The sequence below is a fragment of the Peromyscus maniculatus genome, chromosome X (assembly GCF_049852395.1).
Source record: "Peromyscus maniculatus bairdii isolate BWxNUB_F1_BW_parent chromosome X, HU_Pman_BW_mat_3.1, whole genome shotgun sequence".
NCBI lineage: Eukaryota > Metazoa > Chordata > Mammalia > Rodentia > Cricetidae > Peromyscus > Peromyscus maniculatus.
In genome coordinates, this window is record NC_134875.1 from 92,157,622 (window position 1) to 92,179,981 (window position 22,360).

Here is a 22,360-nt window from a genome sequence, read left to right on the forward strand (position 1 = left end):
AAGGGGATGACTCATACCAGTACATAACAATCATCTAGAAACTGTGTATTAAAGTATAAAAGTGATACTAACCTTAGAGTTGGGAAGTCTTTTTCAAAACAGATGGCTGTCTAGAACAGTTTCAGGATCACACAGATTTCTCCTGGACTTGCTGCTCATCTCATGCACATCCTCACAGTGTCCCTGTTGTAGTGGTGCATTCATCATGATTGGTGAATGTGTGTACATTGGTACATCGTGGTTCATAGTTTACTTTATAGCTCATTCTTGGTGTTACACATTTTGTATGAACAGACGTGCAGTAGTATGTGTCAACCATTGAAGTATCATATACAGTAGTTTCACGGCTCAAAAATCCTCTGTGCTCCGCTTACATATACCTTATAGCTCATTCTTGGTGTTACACATTTTGTATGAACAGACGTGCAGTTGCATGTGTCAACCATTGAAGTATCATATACAGTAGTTTCGCGGCTCAAAAATCCTCTGTGCTCCGCTTACTTAAGAACACTTTGAAACAATAAAAAATTCAGAACCCCAAAAAAGGAAAACATCAGTAGATTTGACTACAAATTTAAAAGAATTTCAATTGGCTGGAGAGATGGCTCAGTGGATAAGAAAACTGGCTGCTTTTCCAGAGAACTTAGGTTCCAGAGATGCCAGCACTCACATGGCCCTCATAACTGTAACTCTAATTCTGTGGGCTCTGACACCCTCCTCTGGCCTTCACCACACTAGGCAGATGTGTAGTGCACAGACATACATGCAGCAAAACACCCATGCACATAAAATCATAAATAATTGAATTTCTATGTTGCATATATGTATACACACATACATGCAATAAAGTTTAAATAATAAATGGTGAACAACAAACAATACAGTGACAAATAGGGGCTGATTGTCCTTCATATATAAGACACTCTTTCAAATCAAGGAGAAAAAGGTGAACCACATAGTAGGAAAAGTGGGCAAAAGACAGGAACAAGCAACTCTTGCAGATCTGCATGCATTTATAGAGTACTACTTTTATATGAAAAAAGCAGTCTTTATAACAATGTATATAACTTTCCTTAGACTTGTATTTTTCTCTTTTTTATTTTTATTTTTTTGAGATAGGTTCTCATGCATGCACAGTTTATGTAGTCCTGAGTATTGAACTTCTTATGTGGCAGCTCTACCCATTGGGCTATACTCCCAGTCTCCACTTGTATTTTTTTAATAAGGCACTATTAGCATATGCTAAAAATGATATATTTAACCCAGTATACGCCAAATCTTTGAGTCTGTAATGAGTATTTAGAAATGTCAGGAAGCTGTAGTTTTCCCCTTCCATCATCTGAGTTTGGAGCAGCCACATGACAAGTGCTCTCGAGTGTCTGACATAGTGAGCATCATATAAAAAATGGAAAGAAAAGAACACTGGGCTGGGAGTTAAGTCCACACACCCCGCATCAGTATAAGGAATTGACCTGTTTTGGCGGGGGAGGGCTTCATTTTCCTCAGATATGAAGGATTTGAGTAGAGCTCTGAAGTCATTTTCACCTTTAAATTTTAGTGTTTAAATACATTATTTCATGTTATTTGTAAAAAAAGAAAAATGTGGTCACTTCTCAAACACATTTAAAACCCTCCTTTAAAATACTTTTATTCTGATAGGAAAACATTTCATATTTTAGGGATTGTGTTATATTTAGAGGATGTTTTTGTTGCTTTCTTTAAATTGTTACTTAGCTACACACTTGGTATAAACCATTTAGAATTGGTTAATTCTATTGGTAATAGAATTAAGTCTGATTTGAGGCTTTGCTAATTCAGACACTGCCTGGAGAACTTGAGAGAGTTTAGAATAGCCACATAAGCAGTATGTAGAGAGAGAAAAGTAAATATTGAAGGAAAAAGAACTTGAGAGAGACTATTTCTAAGTGTAATTCTGTTAATAAAGTACATTGTTCAGAAATATTCTTAAACCACAGAGAGAAAATGAGAGTCATGTAGAGTAGTGATTCTCAACTCTGTCTACATATTAGCATCCCTTGGGGGCTTTTCAAAACTCCGATAACCATTCTGAATAGCACCAGTGACTCTCAAAGTGAGGTCTCCAAATCAGCAGCAGCAGTAGCACCTGGGAAGCTGTTAAAGATGCTGATTCTCAGGTTCCACTGCAGCCCTTAATCAAAAGCCCCAGAAATGGTGCTCAGCCACCTGTGTTAATACACCTTTGGGGATTCCAGTGTGCAGCCGGAGTTTCAAATTGAAGAGCAAGAATTTGGGGATAGCATATCAGGCAGGTTTCCTTTTAAATGCAAGCCACCATCAATGTTATAGGAGGCTAGATGTTACCATTCCTTTTAGATAAGTCCTAAAGAAATTGATGTCAAGAAGCATCCTAACCAGTTGGCTAAAAGGAAAAGAAAGAAAAAACCCACTGGAGTAGAGGCCATTAAAGGTTGGGGAAAAGGCAGGCATATTAGATAATTATTACAAGTGAAGGATTCTGAACAGATTATAAAGTGTATTATTTGTAGTTATGGGTTTCTTAAAGGACTTGAGTGTTACAGGGACTTTAAGCCCAGTTTGTCATCTATCAATTTTATTTGATCAAAAAGGCTTTGTTTGACCCTCTGTCATTTGACATTAAAGTGTACATTTCCTCTAAACATTTAGGTTTTTGGTGTAGGGTGCATTTTACAAATAAACCATGAATTTAGAACTAATCAAGAAAATAAAATACACATTTTAAAAATATGAAAAGGTGGTCCCTGGCTGGGAAGGATATAGTGTGTGCCATCCTTTTGATTTCTGCTCCTCAATAAAGAAAAAAAAATCACAGTACCTCTAATTTCCAAGGCATATTCTAAAGAACGTTATATTGTGATTTCTTCAAACTAAATTTTAGGTATGTGGAGATTTTCAGCCCTGAAAAAAATAAGAATAGACACATTATAGTATCGGGTTCATTTGATTTTTCAAAAGTTAGGGGAAATATGCAGATCTTTTCAGAGACTCTCATTTGGTTCCTCCTCATTAGGAGGCAGCAGATGAAGGCAAGCAGGCTGAGCTGTGTTCAGAATGCATCTGCAGCTGCTTATCTCTAGAGATCTCGGCAGTGGAACTTCTGCACGCCCTTGCTGTGTGTATTTTTTTTTTCTTTTCTTGTCCCTGAATACTACATTTTGCACGAAAAAATCAGTTTTGACAATTTGGGGGGGGGCATTATAGTAGAATATGTGCCTCTTAGGAAAACAAACTGCTTCTTTACTACAAAAATCAAACCTGCCTCTCACATCTGTCTTTAAAACATTCTGATCTAACTTTTACAGTCACATTTGTTGGTGAAAAGATTATAATGTTATATGTAAAACTGCTTATCTATGGAAAATGCTAGTTTGATTTTTGCATTAATTCCTGAGTAGTCGGTTTATATTTTAGATTGTTGTGTGAGTTGGGATCTCTGAGCATAAAGTGGTTTTCAAACCATTGGTGATATTGCTGAACATCTTCTTTAAATAGCAAACACACATTTCAACAGCTTTTTTTGGACAGTACCACAGTTAATAATTTCTTTACAAGAAACATGGATGTTCTTTATTATTAACATCATTTTCTCATCTTATGTCCTGGCATTTAAATTATGAAACTTCATCTCGGCATGTAGACTTACCTTGTGTTGTCAAGAGGGCAGAAGTGGCTTTTCTGCAAAGCTAAATAAATAGTTTTTACTTTATTGTCTGCTACGAAACAGCTGCTGAAACCAGGAAAATGCCATCTCATCATTGGGCCTGGGGTGTCCAAAAGAGGCAGGAAAACAAATGACTGTAGCTCCCTGTCTGCCCTGGCACTCTCCTCCTTTCTCTCGTTTTCCTTGCCGTGAAGAGCAGGAGAACAATATTCTGCAATTAAGGATTCCATTAAGTTGAAGAAAAGAGCAAATGGGGGATGTTTGTTCTCCAAGCTGAAAAAATTTGTCTGGGGTGGGGGGGATAGTGGTAGTGGTATAGAGAGAGGTGGGTGGAGAGACGAAGTCAGGGCTGTTTGTTGAATATACTGTTAAGGACTGTTACCATCCTAATTAATCAAGTTAGAAATTACAGCTGTAGTCGGTTTCCCCCCAATTCTTGTTATCAATTTTCTTCTCTTTTGAGACAAAGCAAATATAAATTTTGTGTTCATTTGTCATTCGTTCTTTGACTTCAGCATCTCTGAAAATAACAATGTAGCACAAAAGCCCAGTATTTACCTAGTTGTAATGTGGGTTGCCATGGTGTTTTGCAAATTATTGCAATTATGTTCACCATGCGAGTCGCCCTTGGTAACTGGCGAAAAAACTGATAATCCTGTTTTGAACAAAAGGTCAAATTGCTGAATAGAAAGTCTTGATTAACTAAAAGATGTACAAAGTGGAATTATTTCCTACCATTCAGAAATAGTTCTTGATCGGGTTTGGGGGAGGGGGTGAGTAAGTACATCTGATTACTGAAGTACAAAGCATTGAAAGGATGTTGTCTTGAGCCTTTCATGTAGTCTTAATGGTGGCTTTTTTGTCAAATTTACCCATTTGCGGCATTGAAAGAGGCAGCTGCATTTAAGCTGGAGAGACGGTGCTTTTTCAAGAGTTCAGTGCATGGAAAGTTCTCAGCAGTATCTGCAGTTTACTAGTAGCCCCTGGTCTATTAAAACTGATGTGCCGCATTTGAGCCCATTGCTCTCAGTACTTGTGAACCCCTCTGGCTGATGATCTAATAAAGTGCTCTTACTGGACAATCTCTGATCAGCTACTTAAAAAAGAAGACTGGGGGAGGGGTGGGCAGGAGAAGCCGCACAGGCAGGCAGTCCTGGTACGGGCCGGAAGAGGAGAAGAAAGTGCTTAAACCGAAAGGGTTGTCAGCATGATGATCTGTGTACCGAGGTAGTGCCGTGGCTTTGGAGTTCCTCTGTCCCAAATCTCTTGAGCCGTGATCACATTTTCCCCCCTCATCAGAAGAAATCTTTATTTTAAGTAAGGTTGGATGAGGGATTGGGAATGTCTTTTTGAAATACTGGAATCCACTTTGATATGTATTTCTTAAATTGTGGTTATCCAGGAAGTATATAATCCTATGTTTCTATAAAAACCCAAAGTTTCCCATGCTACAGTCAAAGGTCAGATGGATTTCATCTCTTTTGAATGTTGTAGAGCATCTGTGGAGAGTGAATTTGGAGGGAGGGATTCTTTCTTTGTAATGACCACCTGAAAAATCAGTTCTCAAAACTTTTGAAAGTGTGTGAAAGTGGCATGAAAGCAAAGCAAACCTTAACAAGTTTGTGGGTTTACATTCTGCATCACCTAGCAACCCCCTGGCTCAGCCAGATCTCTTGTCTCTCCTTAGTTCTGTTTACAGACTATTCAAACGGCCCTTCGAGACCATGAAAGATATTCAGTTTCATTAGTACCATTCTCAAGGAGAAAATAATTAAAGTTAAATGAACAAACATTGCCTGGTGATGGTGTGAACTCCACTCCGATTTTTATGAGGCAACTGTATAGATGATTCAGTTTTAACATTGTTATTTGGTACCTAAAGACACCTTGCATTAAAACATGCTAGCAAGTACATATCTATAAACTAACAGAAACAAAAACATCAAAGTTGCTTTTAGCTGGACTTAAGCAAAAAAAAAAAAAAAATCTGTGGTGAGGAACTGTCTGTGCCTATCCTTCTGACTGAATTTTTTCATTTGATTCTTGCCCAGGGACATCTGAGTTGATCTGTGTTCACACTGGATCCAAGCAGGGAAGAGGGCATGGGGAACAAGATACCTCTCTTAAAACTGATTTATTACTTACCTTTAGAGATCAATCATAAAGAATTGTATTAAGATCATATTACAAAGAGACTATGCATTTTGGTGAGTGGCTTAATTTAATGAATGATTCTAATGCTCCCAAAACATGTCCTGTCATTTTCTTTTTGAGAACAGCTTATGTTTAAATTAACTCATTTTTGAAACTTTAGTGTTAGTAGGAAAAACATCATTTTTTTTTCTTGTGCCTCCACCCCATGAGCTTATTCTCTGCAAATTCATATTGGCAACAATCAAACGTGATGTTTAGAATATTTTTTCAAAAAATTCTTCCATCATCAATAATAGTTTTCAGATTTTTAAATTAATAGTTTTTTTTGCAAAAGAAAATATGCAGAAGAAACATTGTACAGATAACTGATGCTGGCATTTTTGCAATAGTTCCTTCTAGTCTTTTTTTTCTTTCCCCTGTGCACATGGTGATGAAATTGAGCCTTGAGCTTGCTTGTAAAGTTTATTATTCTGAATACAAAGGTAAAGTAGTGGGTTCTTTTTGTATGTTTTGTTTTTTTATAATAGTGACTATTTAAAACGAGGATAGAAATAATAAACAATTTCTCTTTAGCAGTTTCACCACTAAAATATTAATATAAGCATGAGAGTAGCCGTTTTACCATCTCATTCCGTTTGAATCTTTACTGTTTCCATGTTGAAATAACTATATATGCCTTTACGTTGTATATCCATGTATAACTGTGTTAGGGAGTCAGGCGTTCATCACAGTTGGAATATTATATCCCCAAGTTACTTGCAGCTTCACATGGGAGGGGGGAGAGAAAGTCTTATGAAAAGATTTGTGATACAATAGACATGAATAGAATGTGGAGAGGCAAATGCTTTCAGTTTTTCATGTAAAGTGAAAGCAGGGTAGCTATGAAATCTTGTGTTTTTATTATTTGTATTTTGTTAGATCTCTAACATCCACAGTACATGGCTAGGTTGCATGAGCTCTTTGTGCTTTGTTGACAGTTGACAGACAAAGCAAAATTATTCCGGAAGCAAGGTACTGTATACTTAGTTGTGACCTATTATAACCTAAGAATGTAGCTTGCTTTTGAGTCGGATGAATGGGGAGAGTATTTTATAGAATAGGCTTGAATATACTAAGAGTGATTTTTTTTTTAGCTACCCATACAGAGAGCTACATGTCCTTCACTGAACTTTTTCCCCCCAAAATGTAATTTTCCATATAAAGTCATTTTAAGTATATTTTCCCCACCTGCTAGCATGGCGACAATTTTTACTGTTCTAGTATTGTCCTGTAGTGGTAAAATACAATTGCTGGTAATCGTTGGCTTCTGTGCTCACACTGTAGCAGGAGAAGATAGCTTACATGGGGCTCTTTAACGTACCTCAGGTACATCTTCTGATGTTCAAGCTCTGATTGCAAATTAAAATAGCAAGACTATAGTATTGGATTTGATGGGAGACAAAGTAGACCAGGTTGCTAATTTATCATGTAATATACAATTGCTGAAGTTGGAATTTTTTTACTTGTGCTATTCTATGTGTTTAAATGAGGACGGCAGTTTGCATGTAACCTATCATAACAGTTTGGGAGTGCTCCATTATCCTTTCAGCAAACTGATGACAGAGTCTGGTCCTTGCACAAATGAGAAGATCAATAAGTTTCAAATAACTTGGATGAAATGACATATGACTGTTCATTTATAGAGATGTCTAACTTTAAAATCTATTTTAATAACATTTAAAATTCTTACATTGACTGACATGACACTTTTCTACTTCTATTTGTTTGATAATTTTGTTTAAAATATTTTTGTATTAAATTTGGTAAGTAGTTTATATACTTATTTTCCTGATTTACCCTATGATCTCCTAGTCTGAGACTTAATAATCACTCTTTGACATTCCAGAATGCTGCAGTGTAGAATATTTAACTTGAAAAGCAAATTTATGCTCCTGTTAAATATTCCCCAGGAAAATTTTCTCCCAGTTTTGGGTGCAAATATGGGTCAGAAAGCAATTTGGGTTTTTGTTTTTGATATTTCTGGAAATCTCAAATCACAACATGTCATTCTTAAAAAGCAGCTGTGGGCCCATACTGTGCACTGTCTATAAGAAGACCCACCCTTTTTTTTCTTAAATACACTGGGCATAATTCTGTGACAAAACAAAAGTTGTCTGTGAGGGACAACTTGAAAACCCCAGAAATTTGCAGATGCCTTTAGATGAAAAGAGAATGTGTTGTTCAGTGAGTGTGTATAGTTTAGGAAGAGGGGTGGTTGATGAGTGTTAGCAAAACTAATCATGATGTGATAGGTTATGAAAGAGCATGCAGGATGGCAGACCTTGCCCTGTGACCAAGTCCCTATACTCCTGGAGAGCTGTTAGAATTTAGACTAAATTGTACAACATGACAGAACTGAGTCTTGAAAAATCAAGCAAAGACTATATTTGCTTGTTTTTTATTCTGCCATTCATAGCTTCATGTTAAGTATAGATTTGGGGAAAAACAAAGAAATTCTCACTTATGTTGATATATTGTTATTATTTTCCACTCAAATCAAAAGCAGTTCCATTTTTAATCTTGATTATCATTTATTCATTATTATAGTTTTCTACCCATCTTTCCCTCCCTTCTTTCCCTCTCTCCCTTCTCTCCCTCCCTCCCTTCTTTCCCTCCCTCCCTCCCTTCTTTCCAGTCTCTCTGTGAATCTGACTGGTTGGTACTCACTATGTAGACCAAATTAGTCTCAAACTCCGAGAGATCCACCTGTCTCTGCCTGCTGAATACTGAAATTAAAAAGTCAGCACCCCTAGCCTAGTTCTCTACTCTTTAATGACACTCCCTGGACAATGACAAGGCTCTGTCTTGGCTGAAATAGTGCACTTTCAGCTATAACTTAACGGTGATGCTCCTCAATGCATTTTCTGAACATTTTTGGAAGGTAGTTTAGGATTTTCGTTGTTTTGCTTTTATTCTTTGAACGATAGTAATAAGTAGTACTTCTGTTTTATAGATGAGGAAACTGAGATTCAGAGAGAGGTTTGGTGGCTTACACAAAATTACCCACTAATATGTGGGAGTACAATGCTTAACAGAGTGGTTCTGTGCCCTAGAGACTAGCAAGACTACTAAACCCAAACAAGGTTATTCTCCAGGGGCCAACCAGTTAGGAGGGTAAAATAAGATGCTTAATGGACAGTGTGAACCAATGTGTGTTCATTGTCCAGTGGGATAATGGGAGAAGTCCCAGTAGGTTGGGAAATTTTTGTAGAAGAATGGACTTTTTATTAGAGCAATGGGCATTTTAGGAATGGACTATGTGACCATGCAATGTCAAGGTGAAGATAGAGGATAGTGGCAAAAGCAACCCAACGGAACAAGAAATTTTTGTTGAGAATGAAAAAGCAGGGACCAGGATGAGATTGGGAAGATTTGAAAGACAGACCGATGATGTCTGTGGAGAGATGATATGGGATGGAGAGCCCTGGGGAACTACACTGGCCACCTTTTATAGTGGGTCTGGGAAAGAATGGGGTCAGGGTAGCCAGGGCAGAGGCTACTACAGTAGAGCAGCTTACAGTCAGCATTTTACTGGGGTTCATCCTAACAGGGCTGTAGATGAAAAGACCAGTGGGATAAAATTGGTTAACTGGCTGGTGATAGAACCCATTGTGTATATTTAACTCAAAGGAGGGTAAGAGCTGCTTTGAACTTTTTACTGTGAGTTTCAGATCCAGCCCTTGTTGCTTTCTCTATGTTTTATTTTATTGCTTCTATTTATTTTAAAAATGTTTTTGAAAGCTCCATGTATTACAGTTCTAGGTCTGGGTAAGCTCTGCACCTGTGAATCCTAAAACTACAAATGTACACAAATGAGTAACATTTTTTGTATTAGGCCCAACTATCAAGAATGCCTCAGTTACAGGGGGAAAATGATCTCGTTTAACTTGTACAGACAGAAGTCATTTTAGTTGAAATCTCAGAAATTAAAACTGATCAGTATTTGGCACAATTTGATACACAGTGATTTTAAAGAATAGTGATGCTGAGATTAAATATCAGATGACAGAGCATTGCATTTTTTTTGTTTTCCTATTGGACAGGCTGACTTTACCTCTTTCATTTATAAACATGATAAGCCAGGCAACTGAAAATGTGATGTCCTTATTCCTATTGGTTGTAACAATTTGCATGCAATAGTAAGATGGCATTTTTGGATGGCAGACTTCTTACAGTGGTTTTAGAGTGTTTCCTTGAAAAACCTGTTTCTTAGATCGGGCTTCCAAGGAAATTATTCAAAAAAAAAGTTCTTCTTTTATTGGCTTGTCAACAGATTCTTGAGCTGTACCTGTTTCCCAAGGGGGAAAATGAAGATGTGCAGTTTTGTCATTGTAAATGATAATTGAAGGTCACACAATAGTAGTAGTTATTTGCTTTGTTTCTGTTGTACTTACAAACAAAATTCACTATGATGATCTTGTAGTGGATAGTTTGTCCCATCTTGGAATTTTTTTCAAAGTCCTGAAATATTTATTTTTAACAATATAAATATTTATTGAAGTTAAACCTTTCATTCTTGCTTAACATTTCTTGAGGGAATAAAGTGTTAGCTGAAATATACTGGGCAAAATTTAATTGAAGCATAGCATATATTGAAAACAGGATCTGGTTCCCCCATAAAAGAGTTTCATTTTTCATGTCTCCAAAAGCTTAATTTTCAAAATAAAACATGAGGCATAAAGAGTTAGAGGCTTCTACTGTCTCCTTCACCAACCCAGTTCCCTTCACACAGCATATTTAATTTCCATGCATAATAGCACTAGTTTTTGTCATTTGTAAAGGGAGATCAACAGATAGTAAGTACAAACAAGTACTGAATGAGAGGTGACAAAGAAAGACCTCTTTAATGTTGATTATAGCTGGTAGGAAGTCTAGACAAATTTATTATCTGTTTTCTATATGATATGAAAGGACGTTTAGTTCGTGACACTGTCAGAGATAGAGCTAGGTCTTTGCTTTTTCAAACAGGTGAAATGACAACTTAGCATCTTGTTGGTTGGCAGTTCACTTGGTGAATCGTGAAGCAATAGTACAATGATGGAATCAAGTTTTTGTTTGTTTGGCTTTTCAAGACAGGGTTTCTCCGTGTAGTTTTGGTGCCTGTCCTGGATCTCGCTCTATAGACCAGGCTGGTCTCGAATTCACAGAGATCGGCCTGCCTCTGCCTCCTGAGTGCTGGGATTAAAGGGGTGCACCACAGCCACCTGGCTTGGAATCAAGTTTTTAAAACATCTGAAAAGGACAAACTTTTTGAACATTATATTTTAAAGATTAAAAAATAAATTCCTGGGCCTGGTATCATGCCTATAATCCCAGCACTCGGGACAGAGGCAAGAAGACAGTGAGTTAGTGGTGAACCTAGACTATGTAGCCAGAACCTGTCTCAAAATTGATGATGATGATGATGATGATGATGATGATGATGATGATTTAATGGCCAAGTTGTATTCAGTACTTAATGATCTCTTGCCTCAAAACATGATACTGAGCTAGATGTGATAACACTTGCTTAGATCTCAGCTACTTTAGAGGCTTAGGTAGGAAGATTATGAGTTTGAGGTCAGCCGGGGCCGTGTAGCATGAACCCCCACCCCCAACCTAAAAAATCAAAACTAGAGTAGTTGTTACCTGTTGCTATTTTTTCTTACTCCATTAAAAGTTAGTGAAATACAGCTTTGGTTGGCAAGACTGTGAGTTAACTAAAGAGCTCCAGGTCTCAAATATATCCCTTCTCTAGATGGAACTGTTGTTACTTTGTTCAGAGTATGCTTTCCTGTTAATACTTTCCTGAAAATCTTTGCCTGGTGCCCCTTTGCCTGTCTACCATGATATTTAATAAAACTCTAGGCAAATATCAGCAGTTTCATAAGAATTCATTTGATATTTTCCATCAGAAAAGTTCAAGTTACAATTTAAAATAGTTTAGCTTTGAATGTGTAATCTTCCAGTGGAGCATAGTTGAAAGGTTGTTTCTTTTTCAAAGGATAGAAAATTGGGTGGCTTTGGAAAGAGGGGGGGCGGGCTGTGACTATGTTCATAACAGTACACATCTCCCAAAGATCTAGTAATAAATTAGCTTAGCTTACTGAATGAAGGTAAGAGTGAAAGTTACTCTGAATATACTATGACTAGATGAATTTTTTATTCTTTAAAGGTAGCATTTTTTTAGTAAGTTGTACAAATGCACTTTGCTTTGTTTGAAAGCCTTAAATGGAGCTAGAACCAATCCTTGGTGATTTCTTCTGAGTTTGTTTGTAGCTACTTCTAAGAAGGGCCTATTCTGAGGAATGAGGTCAGGCAGCGCAGCAGTGAGTGAGGGCATCCCTCAGATTGGGAATAGCACTACGTGGAAATGCCGTGATGTGGGGCTTGAAATATCTTAACTTAAGCAACACTCTGTTGTATAGTGCTTTTATCAAGGGGTAAGACAAGCTGCTGAAACTGGAAACAAAAGGAATGGGATTATACATGTAACTGATCCCTTTCTTAACCATAGAGTGACTCTGGTCTCTATTAGTTAGCATGTGTGGATCTTTCTGCCAAAGTTGTCTTTCCTTCCTCTTCTACTAACCAACCTTCTGATCATTCTTCAAGTTGGGAAATTACCGTGTCTCAAATGCCCCAAGCCTCATAGATAGTCAGGTAACTCCCTACTTAGAGCCTTACAGGAAGGAACAGTATGGGATGAGGGGACATATCTTGCTGACCTATCTACCGCAGCACCTTACCTTGTTTGGCCTGGCCTTACTGTGCCTCTGTAGCAGTCCATGCAACACCAAAGCCCACAAGCCTTAGGACCTCAGTATGAACTTCCGAGATTTGCTCAACTCTTTGTGATAGCTTGTCTTTCTATTGAACAGATAACATTTTATAGTAAGCAGAATGCTAATTCAAAATGATAGACATACTGTATTCTATCCCTGAGAGAAAATTCAAAGAACATGAAGGGATAGTAACTGAAGAAGAAAAGGAGTGACATCAAATCTACAGCTCAGAGAAATAGGCAATGGCTACTTCAAGCCTCTGAAAAATAGTGGCTAAAGTTGTCCTTGAAAACTTAGGAACCAGCTTTATGTCTCCAAAGACCTCATGTAGAAGAATCTGTTTTCATTGAGAATCAAATAATCACTAGCATTATGTAGGCATTTCTTTTCTGCCCAGGGTACTTGTAAGTACTTTAAGTGTGTTACATCACTGTAGCAAGTCCTATAAGGTGTGATACTATTGTCATACCCATTTCATAGAGAAGGAACCTGAGCATAGTTATGTAACTAGGCAGTGATCACTCAGCTATTAGGAAGATCACTCATTTTTATACACTTGATATGATGGTCTTAACTAAAACCCTTTAGTTTATAGTTTGTGTATAATAGTAGTTTTTATTGAGAGATTTTGATGTTTGGAGGGGGCATTTAAGAAAGGGGAGAATATTTCATGGGAATCTCAGTTTTGTTTTGTTTTTTTAAGATTTAAAAGAATTTTTACTTTATGTGTGGGAATATATTTTGCCCACATGTGTATAAGTATACCATGCATGTGAATAATGCCCACAGAGGCCAGAAGAGGGTGTTGCACCCCTGAAACTGGACTTTACAGATGGTTGTGAGCTGCCATGTGTGTGCTGAAATCAAACTGGTCTCCAGAAGAACAGCCAGTGTGCCTAACCATTGAGCCATGTCTCCAAACCCATGTTTTCCTTAACTTTTAAGTTTGGGGCATACATCTAATTAGTGTCCATAGAGGTGAGTAACTAAGCTATTTTGCAATCTCTGAGGAAAGTTGGGATAAACTCTTGATAACAAGGCTTTATTAGTTTCGTTGGTCAATGACGAGTATAATACCACATTGTTCTCCCTTGTCTCTCCAGGGCTGGCTGATATGCGAGGAGCCAACATGTCGCAGTCGCACTCGACGTCTTCCCCTTCATTTCTCCCGAAATGGGCCTCTTTGTCCAGTCTGCATGAAAGCTGTACTTAGGCCAGAGGTAACTGTCTCCTAATGCTAAAGCACTATTCCGAAGGCAGTGGAGGCTCGTTTGTCTGTCCTTTAGCTCTGGGAAGCAGATGCTATATATTTGGCCTGTGGAGACACCCTCTATCGCACTCACAATTTTTTTTCCTTCAGTATCCAGACTTTAAGAAGATACATGCTTCATCTTTTCACATATCTTAAGCAATATCATATTTATATCAAGGGGAAATGGCTTAATTCTTATGATTTACTCATTTTTCATACGAGTTACAATTTCATAATTATAGAAGAGATATTCCTTTGTAGAAACTATTAGTATCTTCAGACTCAATCGATTCCCATTTTATAAGAAGTAGAAAACCTCCCCAAACTATTTTAAAGGGTTCATCTTACTTTATGCTTCTCCCCTCTGTGGCATTAAGTTATTTATCACTATCTGCATAGTTCATTGGTTCTTGAGCAAACCTTAGTGTATTCGCCTGAGGGATAATGCATACTGCCATTAGTGACTCCCAACTGTGGAGCATGGAGTATGGAAAGGCCTCTCTGGTAATTAAGATGCCTTCCCTCCTATGCCCCCTTTGAGTCTCTTCAAGCCAATCAATAATTTCCAAACTGTGGTGAACAGAATGTTTGCAGGTCTTTTGAGCAGAAAGGGTCTTAAGATTAATTACTATGTATTATTAGGCTACTAGCCAAACAAACTGTTTCTATAAGTCATCTAGGAACTTTCAGTCTAATAACATGCAGTCCACTTTCATAGAATGTGTTTTATTTTCAGACTTTACATAGACATTTGCAGCGGTTTTGTTGAGAAGGTTAAAGTTGGTAACCTATTACTTACTTATTTTTTTATTGCAAAAACAACATTCTATACCTAATTTTTTATGTAAAATCTTTTCTATGGAAAAGATGATATACAGTCTAATTTTAGGAAAATATTTTGTTGTATTGTCTCTTTCTCTGTTCTATTACATATCTCTATGTAATTTTGACTGCAGTCACAATGAAGAAGTGCTTTATAGTTCCCAAGCATTTTTCTGTGTAGGTACTTCATTCATTACATGCAATTTAACCACACTTCTCACTGTTAGGCTACTTTTCAGTAGCTCTGTACTGAAAATTTATTAGTATTTTCCCACTTAAATGATTATTTTTTATCTCAATTGTTTCATAAGGATAGAGTATTGTCAACGTGCATAAGTAAATATAGTAGCAATTCATTTTGCCACATAGCTTTCCTGATGGCTATCCCAGTTTTTACTGCATACCAGTACCTTATGAGTATACTGGTTTTAACACAGCCTTTCACAAATTTGGACATTGCCAATAACTTATTTTTAAATACCTGGATAAATATTAATTGCTCCTTGCCTTACTTTATAAAACTTTGATAATTATAGGTTTTTTTTAAATGTGGAACATGTGATAATTAGCTGTCCTGGTGAATTATTTTTACATTAGCCTCAAGACTTACATCAGCAGGTGAAAAAAAACAGAACAAAGGTGTATGGATGTAGGGTGCCTCATTAATCTAGTTGTAGGTTCTATAGTGGTTTTCAACCTTCCTAATGCTGCAACCCTTTAATACAGTTCCTCATGCTTTGTTGACCCCCAACCATAAAGTTATTTTGTTGCTACTTCATATCTATAATTTTGCTGCTGTTAAGAATCATAATGTAAGTATCTGTTATGCAGAATATCTAATGTGACCACCAAGGAGTTGTGATCCACATGTTGATAACCAGTGCTCTAGGAGAATCATTTTGCTTCGTGAACTGATATTTTATTGCCTTTGCAAATGAACTTATCAACTTAAGTTTGATGAAAATTGAATTGTTTCTTAGAAAGTCAGCTGGTTTTATGCTTCAATTCATGGTGAGAGAAGGGATAAAAGAAATATGTGGCTATAGGATCATTAAGCTTCTGATAAACATTGGTGGTGGTGGTAGTAGTTTAATATATTAGGTTGTCTTATGATGTATTGCCTTTTTTTAATGAGTGAGCCAACACAAGCATTTCAAAGTCACTTGCTTTTTTTTTTTTTTTTAATATCCTATATTTCCCCAAACTGTGACATTTTAGTTAGATGTTTAGCACAGGTTAAGCTACCTATCCCCAGCAGAAGCTTTGCTAAATTGACTGCTCAGACATAACCCTCTGAAATCATTGTTTCAGAACACTCTGGGTAGTGAAATTGTCCTTAGCCTTTCCTAACAGGAGCCTTGAAAGTGGACTCAGCTCATTTTTCTGTACTTCATTTGAATTGATAGTGATGAGTTAGCAAAATAATATTTATGAGGTTTCTGAGCTTTTCTACTAGGAATAAAAATATTCATCTTTCCAGAGACACCTGAGAAGCAGTTGTACAGTGAACAGCATTACTGCAGTTTCTACAGGTTTTCCAAAGTATCTATTTTACAAGATTATTCTCATCTAAGCAGATGTGACACACACCTTTAATCCCGGCACCTACAAGACAGAGGCAGGTGGATCTTTTGAGTTTGGAGCTACTCTGGTCTACAAATACCAGGACAGACAGATAGGAGTACAAAACCTGCCCCCTCAAAAAAATAAAAAGCGGAAAGATTATGCCCTAGTTCGTAACTTCCAGTCACTAAGTTTCAGCTATATTTTAATTTAATATTTGTGCCAGGTGTAGTGTTGCTTGCTCACAATTCTAACACTTAAGTGTCTGAGACAGGGCTGGCTTGAGTTTGAGGTCATTTTACTGTGAGGTTCCCGTCTCAAAAAGTTTTATTAAACACCTACTACAGCCTGTAAAATTTGCTCACTGTTGGGGGCAACGTTTATAGATGTTCTACATTTTCTTATTTATAAATGGAAGAATGAGTAAAGAAAATATGGTATGTCTACACAGTGAGGTTTTATTTAGTCATACAGAAGAATGAAAAAATATAATTTGTATGAAAATGTGTTGGACTGGAGACTATCTTATTAAATGAAACAATACAAATTCAGAAAGACATATATTTCGTATTTTCCCATATATGGACTCTAGATTTAAGAAAATACCACACAGAGAGTATGGGGGCATCTGTATAAATATAATTGAACTACATTGTAGGCATGTATGACAATGTCACGATAAAATCCATTGTTTTATACATATACTACTAGAAAGTTTAGAAACTAGTTTAGCATAGATTGTATAAAATTGTTACATGTGGGCAAAAAAATGTCATTTATAAATTGAACAAATTACCATCTATACCTAGTACCAGTAGAGACTTCAGATACACTTAAGTTTGTGGTAAAACATTAGCTATTTAATCCTCACCTAATAAATCTGTCACTTAGTCCTGGCTTGTAGTTGACTTGAGTACTTTCCAGAGTTGACTTGGAATATGCAAAGTGTCTCTTCTTAAGACTCATATTGCCTGAGTTATGAGCAAAAAAAAAAAGGCACAGTTTTGTTCCCAGAGCTTTGGACATGTACTTTCTTTTTGGATGCATTAAAAATATATTTTCAGTATCCTATAATTTCTTTGGCCTAATGGGAATTTAATGGTATCCAAGTTTTTGCTTATTTAAAATACTGTGAATTGTCTTTACTTTAAATGACTTTAAATTCAGAAGTGAAAAGTTTCATACATATTTATATTACTCAGTAATAAGATCTGCCTCCTTTGTCCTGGTGACAGAGCTTGAGTTTATCTAAATTAGATGATAGATATTTTAATGAGGACATGGTACTTTGCTTTTTAACATGGCCAATATGCATAGATAGGGACTGACCCACAGGAGACTCTGTATTATATAATTCATCAAAAACAAGCTTAAGTTTAAAAAAATCTTTAGTCTTTTAGTATAAGTTAGGCCTAGTGGTTCCTTCCTTTAATCTTAGCACTGAGGAGGCCTAGATAGAAAGATAGCTATGAATTCCAGGCCAGCTTAGGTTATGTTATACAATACCTCTCCCTAGATACAAACATACATTTTGTGTGTGTGTGTGTGTGTGTGTGTGTGTGTGTGTGTGTGTGTGTGTGTGTGTGTGTAGAATTAAGATTTCAAACAAATTAAGCCTTTTCTCATTGACATTTCTAATTTTGAGGTGCACCTGAGAAAATATCTGCATGTGACTCCTGCATGTGGTTCATGGCAGTAATCGATTATAAAATTGAACAACTACTAGGGCAGAGTTAACTGGAGTAGAGCTCTTTATTCAGTTGCTTATTCAACTCATTTTCTTGAAGACCACTATTAAGGGACGCAATGGCACGACCTTTGTTTCTGCTATGGAACATTACTCTCAGTTGTAAAATTGCTAAGATCCTTTCTATCACCATCACTATCATACACAACTTCTGTTCTTCAAAGGAGAGGGGAGATTGTGAACTCAAGGTCATCATATTGCAGAATGGTTATGCCTAAACAAATTGTTGGTTTGATGAGTAAGAGGTGCATAAAAAATGTTGCCAAGCTACTTGGGCAGTGTTACGTTCCTACATAAGAAAAAAAGTCGGAAAATATTTGTGGTCTCTTAAGCCATTGTGCATGAAATGAGCACAAGGAAGAGGACCTTAGAGTTGTGGTGGGAATTCTGAAACATTCCCAGCAAAGCATTATTGGTGTTCCAGTAGAGAAAGGTTTTACTATGACAGGCATTTTAGAGTTTTGTAGTTTTGATGGCTTAAACAAGGAGATCAGTGAATTCTTTATATGGCTTTTCTTCTATCAAGCAAGTACTCAACTTTTCTTTTTCAATATATTTTTTTTGTTTTTTTTTTCCTGTTAAGACAAAATTAAAATAACATAAATTAACCATTTTAAGATAAAAAATGCATTTCTATTTAGTACATTCATGTGTTATCACCATGTCTGTCTAATTCCAACCATTTTATCACCCCAGAAGTAAATGCGGTACCTATTAGTGCCTATTCCATATCTTCCTACTATAGTAAACTGCTTGTCTGTATTCAGTCTCAGAAATTTACCTATTCTGAAGATTTCATAGAAATGAAATCATGCCTGGTGGTGGTGGTGCACACCTTTCATCCTAGCACTCGGGAGGCAGAGGCAGGCGGATCTCTGTGAGTTCAAGGCCAGCCTGGACTACCAAGTGAGTTCCAGGACAGGCACCAAAACTACACAGAGAAACCCTGTCTTGAAAACACCCCCCCCACACACACACACACACAAAAGGCTATAAAAAAGAAATTAAATCATGATGTCATCTTTTGTGTCTGGCATTTAACATAATGTTTTATTCTTATATCATGTATGAATTTTCGTTCTTTTTACATAGCCAAATAGTATTTACTCAAACCCACATGGAATACCCATCCATTCGTTTGTTGATGAACATTTTGATTTACTTTTAGATTTTTTTTATTAAGTAAAAAGGTCTTACATGTTCCCTGACTTTGTGATCCTTGGCTCACTTATTAGTCTTATTTCCACGAGTGGTAGGTACTGCATGAATCTAGACTGATCCTTCTTCCTGTTCCTGTCTTTAATAACTATTTATTCAGCGCCTGTCTTATTCCCATTCTTAGAGTTTATATCCAAGGAGCTCAAAACAGTATACAGTGCTTGAAGTACTCTTGCTGGAACCAGTACAGGGCAGAATAAACCTGCCATTGCCACCTTTTCTAGATAATTCTGTTTGGGGTATGTTAACCTTCTTATACTTGCCACTGCTAGGTTGTGTCCTATGATGTTTTGTTAGACCCAAGTGGCTTATTAAAAGACCCAAATGTATGACTCTTAACTGGCAGTGTATTAACAAAGTACCACAGACCAGATGGCTTAAAATGGGGGAAATTGAGATAGGAGCATATAGCTCATTGATAGAACGCTTGCTTAGCAAATGCAAGATTATGGGCAAGATCAAATGCAAAAATTGGCAAATCCTAGTATCACAAAACAACAGAAATCTCCAAAATGTGTTACCTCATCATTCTGGGTGTCATGTCTAAATTATAAGTGTCATCACAGCCATCCTCCTAAACTTGATAGGGCAGAATCCCTTCTTTTCTCTTCTAGCATTTGCTGATCTTTGGTGTTCCTTGGCACTGTACATATTGTACTCTAATCTCTGCTTCTTTTGCAAAATAACCATCTTCGTTCGCCCTATGTTTCTCTTGTCTCTTTTCATCTCATAAGGACACCAGTCATACTGTCTTAGAGACCACTCTAATTCACTACAGTTTCATCTTAAGTTGATTTTTTTCTTCCAAGACATAGCTTGTTTGTGAGTACTTGAGCTTAGGACTCCAGCATATGTTTTTGAAGGATATATTTTTACCTGTAACACTTAGAAATTATATTGGGACATATTTTTACCTCTAACACTTAGGAATTGTACTGAGCTAAAGGTAATGAATACCAAAACTAACAATGGCTTAAAAAGAACAGACATTTAATCCCCAATCTAAGACTGCATGTTTTTAAACATATAACAGAAATTCAGTTATGAACTATTGATGATTCTCCTGTGATTCTTCCATCCCTTCATCATCTGTCAACAACAGCACAAACCTACTATCTTCAAAGTCAAAACACAGTTCAATTAGACCATACAGGCTCGTTCAAGACATCACAGGGTAGAATAGTGAAGAAAAGATGAGTCAAAAGCATATGCTCCCTATGAGGCTGAAGAGATGCTCAGTAGTTAAGAAAGAGCTTACTACTCTTCCAAAGGACCCTAATTCAGTTCTTAGCACCCACATCAGGCAGCGGTGAGCAGAACTAAAGCTCCAGGAGATCTGACATACTTTTCTGGTCTCTGTGGTCACCTACGACATACACACAGAAATACATAAATAAAAATAAATCTTTTTAAAATGTGCTTCCTATCCATTCTTTAAGCAACCTTGTGGAAGTCCTGCGCAACATACCTGTTTATATATTATGGACCAAAAATTAGCCACAGGGACTAAAGAGGAAAAGCAGACTGGGTGTTGGAGACCAACCAGCACTGTGTGTAACAAAAACCTTCCGACAAACTTTGTAAAACCTCTCCTTTGCAAAATCTCTCCGCCCATTACTTTCCCATTATGGATAGTATGGATCCTGATTCTGCTTTGGATACAGTGTTTTAACTTTGTACTAATGATTAGCCTCCTTTTAGCTTTTCTAAAATATTAACATGTTGAAGTGGAGAGAGACCTTCTTCTAGGTAGACACTGCTCCGTTTTCATCAGCATCCTTTGTATCAAAATGTTCTACCACTTGCTAATTATATTTACTTCTAACTTGTAATTGTCCTCAAGGATTTTACCCAAAGGTTTCTCCCAAGGAAATTTTTCATCATTTTGATCAGATGCTGATGCTGTCATGGTTTTATAATTATGTTGGCCCTTGGACTGACAAATTATGGAATCTGCCCCCTTTGGTCATTTCAGCAACATTTTTAAAAAGATGAGTCTTTTTATTCATTTTACTCTAGAATCAAGTTGCTCTAGAGGATGAATAATACACACACACACATATGCATACATATATATCTTTCGTAAATTGTGACTATATAATGATCCTGGGCAGAGTCTTGACTAAGTATCACTCCTACACTTAGTACTAAGTCATATAATGTGGTGTATTTTGCTGATAAATGTTAACTAGTTAGAACTACAAAAGTAGACCCCCCCCCAAAAAAAAAAAAGAAAAAGAAGCCCTAATATGGAAACTTATAAGGAATTTTGATCACTCATACTATAAAGAAGTGGAATATTACCCTTCCAACAAAGTAGAAGATCCAGACCCTGCTTCTAATAGGCCTGTATTCTAATGCTGGAGGTAGACCCTGTTTCTAATAGACCTGTATTCTAACGGGAGAGGTAGGGAAACCCAAATTTCCCACATTCCAATATCAAAGGGGAAAGGAGACAGCAATAGCTTTGTGATATTAGAACTCCTAATCAATAAGGTGGGGAAAATAATGGAAAGGTGAGGGGAGTCACTGTCAGACTAGAGCATTGGTTCTCAACTGGGGCACTTTCCCCCTCCCCGACCCCAGCACATTTTGAGTGGTCATATTTCAGGGTGGATATGACTGCTTTAAGCATCTATAGAAGGCATAGAGGTGCATAGGATGCTGCTAAACACCCTCTGTCGCTTAGGGCAGTCCCTGGTGCTAAGAATGGTTGCACAGTCTGGAGAGTCAATAATGTGAAGGTTGAGAAACATTAGAAACATTAGTGTTGAGTATGTCAAACCCAGAGATGACTAATGGTACACTTTGAAGGCAGAATTTAAAAATTTTATTTATTTTATAAATATAGATGTTTTGCCTGTATGTCTGTCATTGTACCATGCACATGTCTGGTGCCCATGGAGGGCAGAAGAGGGCATCAGATCCCCTGGAACTGGAGTTACAGACAGTTGTAAGCCACCTTGTGGGTGCTGGGAGTTGAACCTATGTCCTCTGGAAGAGCATCCAGTTCTCTTAACTGCTGAGCCATCTCTCTGGCCTCTGAAAACAGATTCTAAAAGGGCACCTTAGATAGAGGTATAGTTCAAGGCCACCCTGGACTATATGAGACCTTGCTC

General features: G+C 37.1%; 1 protein-coding gene across 1 annotated transcript in view; it reads left to right on the forward strand.

Annotated features, from left to right (window-relative positions):
• Pola1 (DNA polymerase alpha 1, catalytic subunit) overlaps nt 1-22,360 on the forward strand; it is a 332,579-nt gene that overhangs the window by 203,903 nt on the left and 106,316 nt on the right. The window contains exon 35 of the mRNA XM_006990119.4: nt 13,743-13,859. Coding sequence (XP_006990181.1) covers nt 13,743-13,859 — 117 coding nt within the window. The remainder of the gene's footprint in view (nt 1-13,742; nt 13,860-22,360) is intronic.